This window comes from Clarias gariepinus, chromosome 25 (assembly GCF_024256425.1).
Source record: "Clarias gariepinus isolate MV-2021 ecotype Netherlands chromosome 25, CGAR_prim_01v2, whole genome shotgun sequence".
NCBI classification, from domain to species: domain Eukaryota; kingdom Metazoa; phylum Chordata; class Actinopteri; order Siluriformes; family Clariidae; genus Clarias; species Clarias gariepinus.
In genome coordinates this window covers 19,204,870-19,218,593 of record NC_071124.1, presented here as the reverse complement: position 1 = coordinate 19,218,593, position 13,724 = coordinate 19,204,870, and the positions used below count along the sequence as shown (strand labels likewise).

Here is a 13,724-nt window from a genome sequence, read left to right as displayed (position 1 = left end):
TCAGTTTTTAAGTGAGAAAACTAATGTTATAAGAAACGGGCTACATTTAATTAATTATAAAACTTTTTGAAAAATTTTTAATTGTAACAAAAACTCGCATGTAGAAATGTAGCATCGAACCGGAATATTTATAAAAGCTAAATACTTTTAAAATCATCACCCATGTGATATCGTATCGGGAGGTGACTCCCATGCCTAGTGACAAGTGTGTTATAAACATTGGTTTGAACGTCTGTAAAGACACGACACCAGCTGTTAATCTTTAATCTGCCGTTTTCGATATGCTACCGTTAACTTAAAAATTTCCAGAATCCCCCACCTCAGGCACAGCTCCCTCACTACAGCGCTGGCGATGATCTCTGGGGAGAAGAGCCTTAATTGTGAGCTCATTTGCATAAGTGTGCATATTAATGAACACCAGACATATGAATATTCATATATTTTTTGTTGTCTAATTAAAAGCGAAGGGACAGAGGGAGGGAGGAAGAGAGAGACAGAAAGGATGGATTCCTGACAGCGTCGGCAACGAAGTGGAACCGGAGCGAAACATGAGGCCGGTGCCATTGCCGTGACAACCGTAATCTGCTGCCAGCGTTCTGGGCTGATTTCGAGTGGAGAGACGTGAGCTCATGTCAGAAAATTCAATCAACACACGCGTTCTGAGAGAACTAGCGCGCTCTGAAATGTGCAGCTATCCGACTCCCCTGTCAGCGCGTGCACACATCATCGGCGGAGCAGAACCGAAAAAAACAGGAAAGAGCGTTTCAAGCGTGTTGAACGGCGATCTGTTTCTTTGCGCCATGGTACCTGCTTTTAAACAATGCCTCTGGAAAGCTCATTAATGGGCCGTGTATTTAACGCCGCGCTTCGACAATGCGGGGACTTCCTGCAAGCACGGAACATTTTAACACCAAAGGTTTGAGGATGCTGGGGTGCAGAGAGAGAGAGAAAGAGAGAGCTATTTCCAGCTCTCCGTGAAGTCAAGACGGCTAATACTGTGGAATGTGAGAGGCAACAGGAGGGCGATGATACATGGGGGTGTACAAGAGAAACGCTCGAAAATAGCTTTAATCCATATTCATAAGCTTGAACGTTCACTCTTATTAACACCGAGGATGATTAATAGAAGACAGGGAGCAAAATGTGTTTTAAAAAAAAAAGAAAAGCAAAAAAACAAAAAAACATCACCCTGCTGTAGTGCACCAGAAAAATTTAGTCTTTAAGGGGAAAAAGCTGCGCCCAGAAGAAGTTACGAGCCATTCCCCCAGCACCTGAATAAACAAAACTTCGTTCTGAAAGCTCAATAAAAAAAAAAACCCAACATGCACTTTTCCACTGTGGGCTGCAGATGATCGTGTCGGCATGACCGCGGGGTCACGTGAGAGACCTGCACACCGAAATCACGGCGTTATCTCCTCCTAAAGGTTCTCAGTTCCTTGTGGACATGTACTTGTGTGTGTACATGCGCCTGCCCGTCTATCATTCCTTTTCTTTTCTTTTTTTTTTTTTTACAAGCCGCTGAGTCATTAGCGTCTGGACGGCCGATGTGCTATTCATCGGCTCGGAGCGCTCTCGCACGCTACCTGTTTGTACAGACACAGTGATTACAGAGGACAATAGACACACAAGCTGCCAGTCGTGAAACCTTAGTTCTATGCCGCTTTCTGCCCCGCAGGCATGACTGAGACATTGCGCATATGTGTGTGTGTGCGTGCACATGTTAGAGCTCAGAGAGTGAGTCAAGACCGACACATACACTGAGCTCATTAGGGAAAAGCGGGCAAGCCGTAAGCCCGATAAAAGAGCGAGCTATAATTACAAGGAAAAACGTTGGAATAGGTCTAGTCACCCCTGAGTCATAGGCTATGAGTGTAACTTATGACATACACATATATATACACACATGGGCTAAAACCACAAAGCCACAGGACATGCACGTTTATGAATAATACCACAACAGATCATGTTTTATCAGATCAGATACATTTAAAAAACTGCAAAAAACATCCTTTTTAATGATGGGGCAAAGCTATTTATAGGATAATAATCGATTATTCATGACAAGTCTTACACAGTTTCTAATTTTTGCAGAATAAATATCATATGCCACATCTGTTACACTTTGTTATTGTTTTTTTTTTACATTATCTAACAATTTGAAATGCACCCAACCCCCTCTTTTTTTAATAAATCAGAAATGCCATGTAAAGGGGTTCATTTTTTTTTCCGAATCTTAGCTCTCCGTCATGTAGCGCCATTAAAAACCTCCCAGGACGAGTAGATATTTTTTTGTTACTTTATTTGTAGCGACCCTGTCTTCAAAAAGGTTTCATAGACTGCCGGACTGCTACATATCCTGATTACCTCTTTTTTTTTTTTTTTAAGGCGGGGGGACACTAACTTCCTGAAACCAAAACTTTCTATCTGATACATGGGTTTAAACAGAACACTCACCACGGGGGCGTGCTGCTTCTCGATGTTCTAACTAGAGCGTGCCTTCAGATTTAGTCTACAAGATGCATTATTTCACTCGCACAGACGACAAAGACTTTTCAGACGCGAGAGCTGGAACCTCAAAATGTTATAAGTGTTGAAATGTTTTACATCAGGAATATAGCGAGAACATGACTACGGCTACTCAGTAAGAGGTGCCATCCTCAGTAATCTGAAGCCTCGTTTTCTTTTAGTCTGCATCAACTATTTAACTAGCTCACCAAACCTGAATGAAGGTTCAGATATGACTGCTTTTCTTGCCTCATGGCATCATTTACGATTTTTTGGTCACTAGACTGATTTGTATGTAGTGAGAACAAGTAGTATGTAATAGTACAAGAAGCTATTTGGGAATGATCCTGTGAAGATTTATTTGACATTTAATTGTTCTTTTCTTGGTTGATTCTTTCAAACTGAATTGACTGGTCGGTTTTTTGAGTTGGAAGCCATTCACACTTTTTAAATTATTTAGATAAACTTACAAACATTAAACAGTTTCAGAATCCTTAAATACACTATTACTTTTACAGAAAATAGAAATCGCTTCCACTTTCCGAAAGTCTATCATCTTTTGGTTTTTTTTTTTTTTTTTTTAGGGCTGGTGGGTGCAATACCACCACCTACAGGCCTGGAGTGTGGTGCATAGAGGATGTCATTTTGAAACAATCACCACAAGCTCCGCAGCACTTAACATTTATTACATATGTTCTTACATATTAATTAACTAATTAGTATTTCAAAACCTATTATTCGTATGGCTGTTTGAGACAAATCAGACTATAATAAACTTGCAACTCGATGCTATGGAACTGAGGTTTTAACATGACGCCTTAAAAACGCAATAATGACTTAAAATGATTTACAGTTCTAAACCTGCGAACACCAAAACGGCCAAAAACTCCAAACTCCAGATGTGAATAAAGATTACTACAGATATATTTTTTGCCTTTTTTGCCATTTGAGACTTAAAACAGTCAATTCTGCTATTACTTTATTACTTTTAATTTAAGTATCTTTTTCATTTGAATTAAAATCTAAAGACTAATAGTACAAAATAACAGACACACCAAAAAAAACCCACATCTTCACGCTTCCTTTCTCACTTAGAGGCCCAAGGCTGCCTTCAGGAATGGAAAGTTCTGCTTCATGCAAACCTCAGTGTTCCTCTGCGTCTTTCAGCGGAGTTTTGCTGTTATATATATATCCCGGTGATTCTCACTTTCACATACTCAGTAAATGAAACTCTCTGGCCAGCAACACCTCAGGGAATCGATTCTTCCTCACGCTCACTGATCTCATCGCGCGACCGCAGCTGAGACGCGGCTCACGAAGAGTTCCGCAGCTAACCTCAGGAAGATGGAGATGAACCGTTCTCAACAGTGAGTCTGCATTTCCAAATGAGTGTGTGAGAGACGATGGTCTGTAGTGATGGTACTTTTAGCTGAATCAGCATTATCACCATCATCATAATAATCAGTGAGAAATAGACGTGAGGTGTTGGAACATAGAGACAAAATAATGCTCAGGACACAGCGAGTTATTTTAGTCACACAGACAACTCGCTGCTTCACACACACATACACAGACTCTAGTTCGCAATAAGTTGTACCTCTTCAAGGCTACTTAGAGTTGAGGCTTTAGTAAAGTCTGGCTCCAGGTGGAGAAGGTCGGTGTGAATGGTTTCAGGAAGCGCTGGCAGTTCAGTGGGTGTTTTTTACCTTGTGAAAAGGCTCTGATGTGTGACCGTTCGCGAGTGTTGAAACCGTGTAAACACATGCCGGCCATCTCATCGGGAATGTCAATTAAGTGTGACTGACTGGGGCATTTTTATAACACTCTCCTACGGCAAAGTGTGACAGTGTGTGTGTTCACATACAGGTGAAATTAAAGCTGTTGAAGATGTACGGAGTATGGCTGCATTTGTGTGTTTAGGAACTTTGTTGTTGAGTATATAGGCTATAGAGCGGTGTGCGCGTTTAAGGAACGCTGTGTATAGAAATATAGAAGTCTGCATGTGCATAACCCTTAGGGCCATGCATGTCCACATATAAGCCGTCAGTCGTGTGTCTGTGTGTGTCTGTGTGTGTCTGTGTGTCCCTAACCCTGCAATTTTGCACGTTTCTTAACTGACACTTAACTAAAAATCTATGAATTATTAATTGTAATAATGCTTTTTTCCTAGTGTTGCAAAGCAAACAAATTAGTTATGCACGACGGTTTAACAAAGCCCAAACTGTTTAAGCAAAACAGAATAGCAAAGCTAAATAAAACGGACGCTAGGTAATATATCTGATCTCTCTCTCTCTCCACAGTGCAGATCGCAAGTGCTATCCCACGACAAACTGCGAAACTCAATCATTGTAGTGTAAAACACAGCTTCACTGCCGCTGTCCGCATTGTATATGTAGCCTATATTACTGAGCCAAAGGTTTAAACCAAATTAACTTTTACACCTGCGCGTGTATGCTCACATGCTCATCAGGGTTGCCAGATAACATTGTGTATTTTACAATTTCTGACTAAAGGTAATAAAGTATCCCAGTTACTGGAAAACTGCCAATCTGGCAACACAGCCGGCTCAACTTTGCACACCCTGACAAGGTAAACTCTGACCATGTGTTTCTTTTCTCGAACATCAATACCTTCTTCCTTACAGCTAAAGCTACGGAGCATTAATATGCTAAACACAATCTGTCAAAATCTTAACGGCAATTAACTGATTAATGATTAATCAACATTCTTAGTGTGGATATAGACAAAGATTCAACATAGTTTTGTATGGTTGTCTATAGATAGAGATGTGTGTGTGTGTGTGTGTGTGTGCCGGAAAAGGTGTTTTTATGGATGTACCGGAATGTGCATGCGAGTTTGCATTATATATAGGTGTCTGTGAAAAGGAGAGTGTCCCGTTGTACGGATATAGATCTGCATGCAAGTCCTTAACCATTTGCATGTATATGTACAGAGACATGTATAGGAGTGTGTGCGCGCGTTTTTACAGAATTGTGTAAACATGTGCGTGCGTGTTCTTCACTCTCTCTGACACTAAAGAGCATTCACAGATTGATTTTGCTTTTGACTCCTTTACATGTCCAAAGTGTTCAGACACACACAGCCTGCTTGTTCGTAACTAAACCGCATGAAACTCATGTCTTGCTCTACTACAATTGCAGAACACCTTTTTTTGTGTCCTAAGACCTGCGAGCACTGCGTCTTACAATACGGGAAACCAAGCGCTTGGACAATGAGAGTAACCGCCACCTTTTTACGGTGCACACTTTCAACAGGAGCGTGTCTCTGCGCCCTGATCTTATTTCAAACAGGGAGTGTAAGTTAATATCAGGCTTTGTACAGGAAAGCGAGCTCGTCTCCAGTGAACCACTCTGTTATATTGCGCACTACAACACTACAGGTGATTAGTTACAGAAGGGGGGAAAGCTCCTCTCGCCTGAATACCACAGAGTAATTAACAGAGGCATTAAAGATTCACCCTGGAGAGAAAGCGTGTGAAAGGAGGGGGTAGGGAGAGTGCTTCAAGACAAGCAAAGAGCGATCCAGAAAGAGAGAGAACGCTGGGGTGATGAGTGGTAAGAAAGGTTTGGCTTGTTTATTTGTGTTTAACTGTTTTGTTCTTGTTGTCTGTGTGGGTCGGGGGAAGGGCGGGAGTGAGATGGGGCGGGGGCGGGGAGGGCAAAACGGGAGGGCAGCAAAAATGATGACCAGAAGAGTGCACTACTACAGCACAATTAGAGATGTTTAACTATCTAATATTCTTTACATTAGCATTATTAACCAATAATGTTTGTTTTGCATCATATTTCTTTCTCAGCAGCTCAGATTTCTGTTAACTTATGAACCAAAGGAGGGTGCACTTACAGGCCAGACAGGACACAATATTACACAGGAACTTCATTCTTGATTTTGAATGAGGAAACAGAGATGCAATTATTTTTCACAGACTTATTTTTTATTTGCTTTTTAAATTATATTTGCTTTATTTATTTGTTAGGATTGTCCTGCTAGAACTGTTTAAACTTAAACTAAGGGGAAAAAATTTTATTTTTGTAATTGTTAATTATTAACTATTAATCAATTATTGTTTGTTAACGTGGTAAATTATCCGTTATGAGAACTGTATGAAATTAGCAAAGAACAATAAAAAAGCCCATGCTTTAAAATGTCAGTCATGCTTAAAAAAAATTAAATAAAATTTACACTACTTTATCCAAGCAACACAAAAATATTTGCAGATCTTTGGCCAATAAAAAAATAAAAAACCCTTTTATAAGATTAAATAAAATATCTGTTAAGATCCTTACGTGACAGTTTTATTTTATAGGAATTATTCTATCAAAAGCATTTCTTATCTTTTCCATACAGCTGTTTCACGATTAAAGTGTCTGGCCATGAAATGTGGCACAAATTATTAAAACTGTTAAATATTCTATATCACAATTTCAGTAAATAAAGCAGAGGATTCTCATGATCTCATGTTTATTAAGAAGCTGAGTAGCGCACATGGCCTACCTGAGCCTCCAAACTGACCTCCGGCTTGTGCGCTGGGTCTGTTTTTCCCAGTCATCCCCGGAAGAGGAAACATCTAGAGAGGAAGCAGAAACAAACGTTTACACCGAACGGATAAAGTGTAAAAGCACGTCGCCGTGAGAGGTTCGGACAGAAACCTGCACTTACGGCGCTGAAGTCCAGGAGATCACTGAGCTCCTTGTCCGTGCCTGCGGTGCCCATCCTAATGCCGGTGTCACTCATTTTTCTTTTCTCAGCACACACACAGACACTGCCACGTTACAATCCTGCAGGAGAGAGAAAACAACAGAACAATGAGCTTCATGAAAATATTAAATGAAAAATAAAAAAAAATTCTAAAACATTTAAGCGTGCATTCAATTTGTGTTTGTAAATACAGGCATTATGAGAGAATGATTTAAAAAAAAAAATTTTAACAAAACATTTTTTTAAAAAAAGGATTGGGGTGGACGCATCAATTTGTAGAATGTCAAGTAAAAGTGCTACGCAAATCTCTAATTTGGTTGCCAAGAAATGAAATTAACTTCACTAAAAAGTCATAGCTAATGTAATAAAACACAGGTGACCAGTTTATCTTTTTTAGCAACCCAATAAATCCACTTAAAAACCAAACAACCAAAAATCTTTTTTACAAATTGCACGCAACTTGTGCGTGCTAATGACATGACCTCTAATCTAATCACATCAAAGCCATTACAAGCAGCAAATATTTTTGTTTCCTTAAAGCTCAGACTTTACTCTCATCCTTACACCATTTTATTTAACCTGCAACAGGTATATCTCGCCAGGGGTTCCCCAATTTGGCGAATATAGAAACATGTTGTTGTTTCAAAAACATGAAAAGTAATTGCCTCATGTGACTTCTTTTTCTGAAACCTGGCATTGAGTAGTTCAGTGTAAAACTGCTCAACTGGGTTGTCTTCTAGCTTGGCTAAACAGAACGGCAAAACGGTCAGGCATAGGATTTGTGATTAAATCACAAGCCTGTGATTTTAATCCTAAAAAGTGAGATTCTGTAAGTTCATAAACAGTGGCTGCCCAGCGCTTTAACTGTGAGCTAATTAAAAAAAAAAAAAAATCCAGGTTCCATACACGGCCTTGGCTCTGCAAACGGGTAACTAACAAAAGCAGCACAGACTGCACCACGACACTATTCCAGCCAATCAAGAACATAGCGTGCTCCTGTTCTGTGATGTCTTATATGAATATTAGTCAGTTTATGGTTTTGCTGCTTTTTCAATCCATGCATACAAGTTTGGGAGCAGAGCTTGTGATGGCACACCAAACAGAAGGGTGTTTATATTAGTCCAACATGGGAGAAAGTTTTGATAATTGGACCAAGTTAAACTAGACTCGGGTCACTCAGAGGAGACCTTTTAAAAAATGAGGACAACCCATAAATTTTTTTGTAAAAAAAAAAAAAAAAAAATTTCAAAAAATTTATCCGACCCACATTGGAATTTAAAGTTTGCAGCCACAGTAAAGTGTCGTCTCTGGGTAAATCCACCAAATTTTAGAAAAAAAAATAAATAATAATAATATATATATATATTCATTCAAATACACACAAACTAAGCTAACTGGATGAAGAGCGTTAAGGGCTCAGAATTTACAGAATAACAATTAATTTCCTGAGAAGAACAGAAACCAGGCGCACATTGGCGACCCAGTCAAACCAACATTACACCAATAAACCGTGCAACACAGTGAATCATCGACTCTCACAAAGCCAGAGGAGGAGTTACACGTAACTCGACGCTGCATCAGAAAAAAAATCCAGACACTTCTGAATGAAGCTGAGAAGTCTAGAGATCTGAACGTCATCATATGTAATCATACGTACACGCTTGGCCGATGTGAAGTGGTCAGCGATGATTTAACGCAGAACAGAAGCGAGGTGATCTGAGAAGCGCTTTTATTCCACATTACAAAAAAAAAAACCCTGCAAACTTGGCTTCTCCCACAATGCACCACATCACAGCGTGCAGCTGTTGGTTAACCAGATACACACTAGGCGCAAATCTCTGGTCCAGAAGCCTAAAACAAGCGACCACACCTGAACACCATGCTTATTTAACTGGAATATCAGACCTGAGTTAAACTCAGAGTTGTGAGTTTCAGTCGAGTTAAAATTACAACCTAGGAAAAAAAAACTATTAATGACTGTTGTGAAATGTTTAAAACAGCTGGTAATATTTTAGCAGAAACTACGATATAGTCTATTCCGACATCCTATCCATGCCTCAGATTTGTATGAAGCAGTAACTATAAACTTGCACCACAACATTGCGTCCTGTTCCAAATACAGCAGATGTTAAAGCGTTAAGGCTGTAAAATAGGGGCCACGAGAGACTTTAATCTGCTCTCTGACTAACTCACAGAGACAATCCAGCCATCATCTCTCGCTAAACGCGGATTAAAAAACACGGGCGGATCTCACCGGATGTACAGCTTACATGTCGTCACCGTTCCAAAGAAAGAAAAAAAATGGAAAGACAGGAAACGGTGACCAAGTCTCTTTCCTGGGATAAACATGCACGAGCAAACGTCTAAGAAAGACAAGCCAAGACGATTTACACTTGCTCTGATGGAGAAGAGAATTTGCTCCACCACATGCACCATACAAACCAATTAAAGCATTATGAACGTAGCACTGGCTCAATGGCCACTGATTATCGTCACATAATTGCTTAATAGATTTTTCCTCTTCAGCCTCGATTTCTCGTGTCGATTATACCAAATCTCTTCCCTGACCTTCGGGAATAAAAAAAATATTTCTTCATACAAAAGAACTGAAAAATAAATACAGACCACTGATTATCATTGTAATATGACTCAATGAACTATTTTCTATTGACCGTGACTGATGTTAAAATAACTAGGATGAGAATCCGAAAACAAAGGCATGAACCGACCCAGTCTGATTTCTTAACAAAAACCCCAATAAAATAATCTGATGTTCTTTTACTTTTGATTAGTGCTGCAACATATTGTGATGCCATGATACTGCTATAGCAATACATTACATGAGGCATTCAAGTCAAACTGGGACTTTCTGGTGAATAAAGGCATAAAAACTTATGTTTACAGTAGACTTCAAGCACAGTACTTTTACTTGCAGTAAAGCATTTCAAAAAAGATTTTAAAAGATGTCTGTTTGTTCACGAATGACCAGGCTGAGGTGGCTCATTGTTTTTCTGTTGTAACTGTACATATTATCAATCATTCACCAACACCACGTCTGCTCCAAGCTATTTCCACATGTTTGGGTCACTAAAGAAGTTCCCGAAAGGCCAGCGTTTTAGACATGAAGCAGGCAGCTTGATTATGGCCCACATGTACTGAGAAAACTTTCTACCTCGATGGGATTCAAGCACTAGTGAAACCCTGGGATAAGTGCATTAGTGTAGCACAAGATTATTTAGAGAAATAAGTGAAGCTTTTACTCTTATAACTGTGTACAGGTATGAATTAAACGCTCTCGTACATCACAAAATGCTTGCTTAAGAACATCACAGTCACTGCCTTTTTTTCTTCTTCCTTTTATACACTGACTCAGATCGTGCTCACACTGCTGTTAAACTGTTTTGGTTCCCAGACAGTGAACTGAAGTGAAATTCTTTTAAAACGTGTACAACTAGTTCACCAGACATTTAGTATTAAGGAAAATGTTTTCCAGTATCAGACTATATGATGCGGTTTTAGGAAGGATTTTCCACCAAAATCTCCTAGCAGGTTAGAAAGCTGGAGCTAGGGCATGATACAACTTTAATTATAGTTTCAAAATCCTTGCTCATAGACTTTTTAGAGCCTTTAAAACACTGAAAGGCTGTGATTGTATAACACCAATTCTGTGAACAACTGTTTCAAGATCAAAATGCATGAGTCTGTTATGTCATACTTGTCTTGAATACAGTTGCTAAAGTCATCACTGTTATAACACTATCCAACCTTTAAGGGTGCTTTCAGTGTTTCCGAATCAAACCCTGGCTCAAAACCATCTGGACCAAGGTGGACCAGGGAGGTTTTATTGCAATTAGAAAAAAAAAAAAGTGAAGGAAAAAAGTGCTTTGTTTTTGGTAATTCTTGACCTGGGATTATTTTCCTGACAAATTTCTAAAAAGCTAATTAAAGATTTAGGAGCACCCGTCTAGGTCATTTTTTATTAAGTATAACAATATTCCTGCTTAATGAGATGTTTACCTACATTCGCTGAATCCAAACCAAATCAACAGAATAATTTCAAAGAAATAAAGACAAAACTGATTAAAAGGTGTGAAAGCTTGCACAGAAACATGCATTTAATTAGATGCTAAAAATCCAAGCTTAAGTCAAGGTTTATCCCCCCACCTCCCTCAATATTTTTGTAGAAAAAAAAAAAAAAAAGTGTATTTGTATATATATTTTTATTGCAACTAGATAGTTTCTCTTATCCACGAGATTTCTAGCAAGTTCAAAGCTATTACTGTCCACTATATTAGCTGTAGAATAACCCATAAGAAGTTTTATTATATGATGATGGCAGGTTTATCACTTGTGCAAATCTGCAAGCGTTCACTTCAAAGCGTGAGCGCGCGGACATTCGCAGCCACGTGCAGCCATGACCTGTCAATCAAACTCCATCAAAAGAGCCGCTTCGTCCTCATCATTACTACTCCACACTTTAATGTTTCCACACTTGTTTCAGTCAAGACTCATTCTCCTGCTGCTGACACAGAAAAATGAAACCCAGAAAAATGGTTTCTACTCTCATATGAAAGATTAACACACTGAAAAGAGCTAAAGAAAAAAAAAAAAGAAAGAAAAGAAAGGGATGTGTTTCTCAAAAAGTGACCCCCAAGTCGCCATGAAGAGTCTAACGCTACCCTCACACCCATTCCCACCCCCTCCCCTCCATGAATTACTGTTGCTCCTCGTCGTCGTCGTCTTCTTTTCCAGCTGTCTATGGACACAAATAAATCCTTATCGATCGGAGGTGGAAACGCGTTATCTGTTCGCCCCCATCGCTGTGTAATCGTTTTTTTTTTTTAGGAACGATAAGATTTAACGGAAACGGTTCGCGGGGAATCGTGAGGCGTGTGTGGGGGGGGAACGGGCCTCAAACTCCGCACGACACAAAGGAAAGAAGAGAAAAAAGTTTCCAAAGCGGGTTTATCATTCTTAATTAATATGCGCTCCCGTATTTATTTTTTTAAGATGGAAGCCGGTGTTTACCTTCGTGTTGGATAGAAAATATGTTTACAAGATATAAATATGCATATGGTGGAAAGTTATTCATGAAAACTTGAATAAACAAACTGAGCTATTGAACGCTGCATAAAAAAAACCTCTTCGCACGCGCGAACCTGTGTATCGGTTTTCCCAACACAGTGCGCATTCAAGAGCTTTACAATTTCATGTTAACCTTAAAACACAAATAAATAAACATGATCTGCTTAAAAGTTTGTGCATTTTTTTCGGGGAGAAATTAAAAATCTCCAAAAACTCCTTAAAACGGATAAGCAACACTTTGTCTATGTAAGAAGATCTATAAATACTTTACAAATATATAACTTTTACACTTGACGTTGGGGAACAAAGAAGTTGTTTCCTACGGTCATGCACACGCGCGAGCACACGCACTCTCTCTCTCACTCACTCACACATACACACACACACAGAATGGAGCACGTACTAAAAAATTTTTTTTTTAAACTTAAAACCTGCTTTCTAAAAAAAGTTGCTATCTTGTTTGGGTACAAAGTAAAATTGGTTGCACAACTCAAAAAAGCAGAATAAAGTTAAAGCACTACACACGAATAAAAAAGCAAGGCAAAAGCGGTCACTGAACCTAAAGAGGGGAAATGTTCGTAAATATTTACCTTTTGTCGGCTCAATTGTTCGGCATCCAAATGGAGTGCTTTCAGAAAGAGAGAGAGAGAGAGAGAGAACAAAGTTGGGGGACGAAATCCCCCTTTCCCGTGTTTCAGGCCCTGCAAACCGCTGAATAATTGAGTTTAGTTCTCCCAGGAATAATATATCCGAGCTAATCTTAATTCTACCGACTCAAGCATGAACTCTACCCAAGTTACAGACTACAGTTTTCCTACTATACTCGCTGCAGTGCTAACCGTTTCATCTTCCTAGTAGACATTTTAGCCTCCTCCACATTGTCATCCCCGACACCGGTATCACTCCGCCGCAAAGCGAGGACGTTACAGCGGTGTCCGGTTTCAAACGCCCAAAAAAAACCACCAACACCACGTACCAACGCGCCACCACCAAAAACGAATCGTAATCCTGCCACTTAACAATGTATAACAACAAAATAATCAATCGTATACCTCACAACATTGGGAGCGAATCGAACGATTTTGGTCGTACAACTAACTACCACAGCACTATGCCCGCGCGCGGAGTGACACGGCAGAAAATGATGAGTGGAGTGGGACACAGGGAGATACTGCGATAAACCAAAAGAACCCTCGACCAATAGGTGTCCTCGATGTGTTTGATTGACACATCCGTAAACGAATAGGAACCGCCGAGAGGTAATAGCCCAACCCCTTTTTTCCTTGCACACCCTACCCCGGTTTTAAAAGAATGGCAACAGGAAGCCAAGGGGGAAAAAAGTGCTTTAATATTTTGTTTCACATACCACCAATACAGGGAAATTCTGATCTGATGTTTTTTTTAACTTACCAGTG

The 13,724-nt window shown here is 39.6% G+C and overlaps 1 protein-coding gene across 5 annotated transcripts in view; it reads right to left on the bottom strand.

The window, feature by feature from the left end:
- The window catches only part of tcf3a (transcription factor 3a), a 32,208-nt gene extending 18,762 nt beyond the window's left edge, over window positions 1-13,446 (bottom strand). For 4 of the 5 annotated variants that reach the window (XR_008356339.1, XM_053486397.1, XM_053486399.1 and 1 more), the window contains exons 1-3: window positions 12,900-13,446; window positions 7,186-7,304; window positions 7,021-7,093 (exon numbers count right to left, since the gene is read on the bottom strand). Coding sequence is in view for 4 of the 5 variants with exons in the window: in XM_053486397.1 (XP_053342372.1) it covers window positions 7,021-7,093; window positions 7,186-7,260 (148 nt within the window). In the remaining variant the exon portion in view is untranslated. The remainder of the gene's footprint in view (window positions 1-7,020; window positions 7,094-7,185; window positions 7,305-12,899) is intronic. The other variant, XM_053486400.1, reaches the window with a different exon arrangement.
- Window positions 13,447-13,724: the final 278 nt, after the last annotated feature.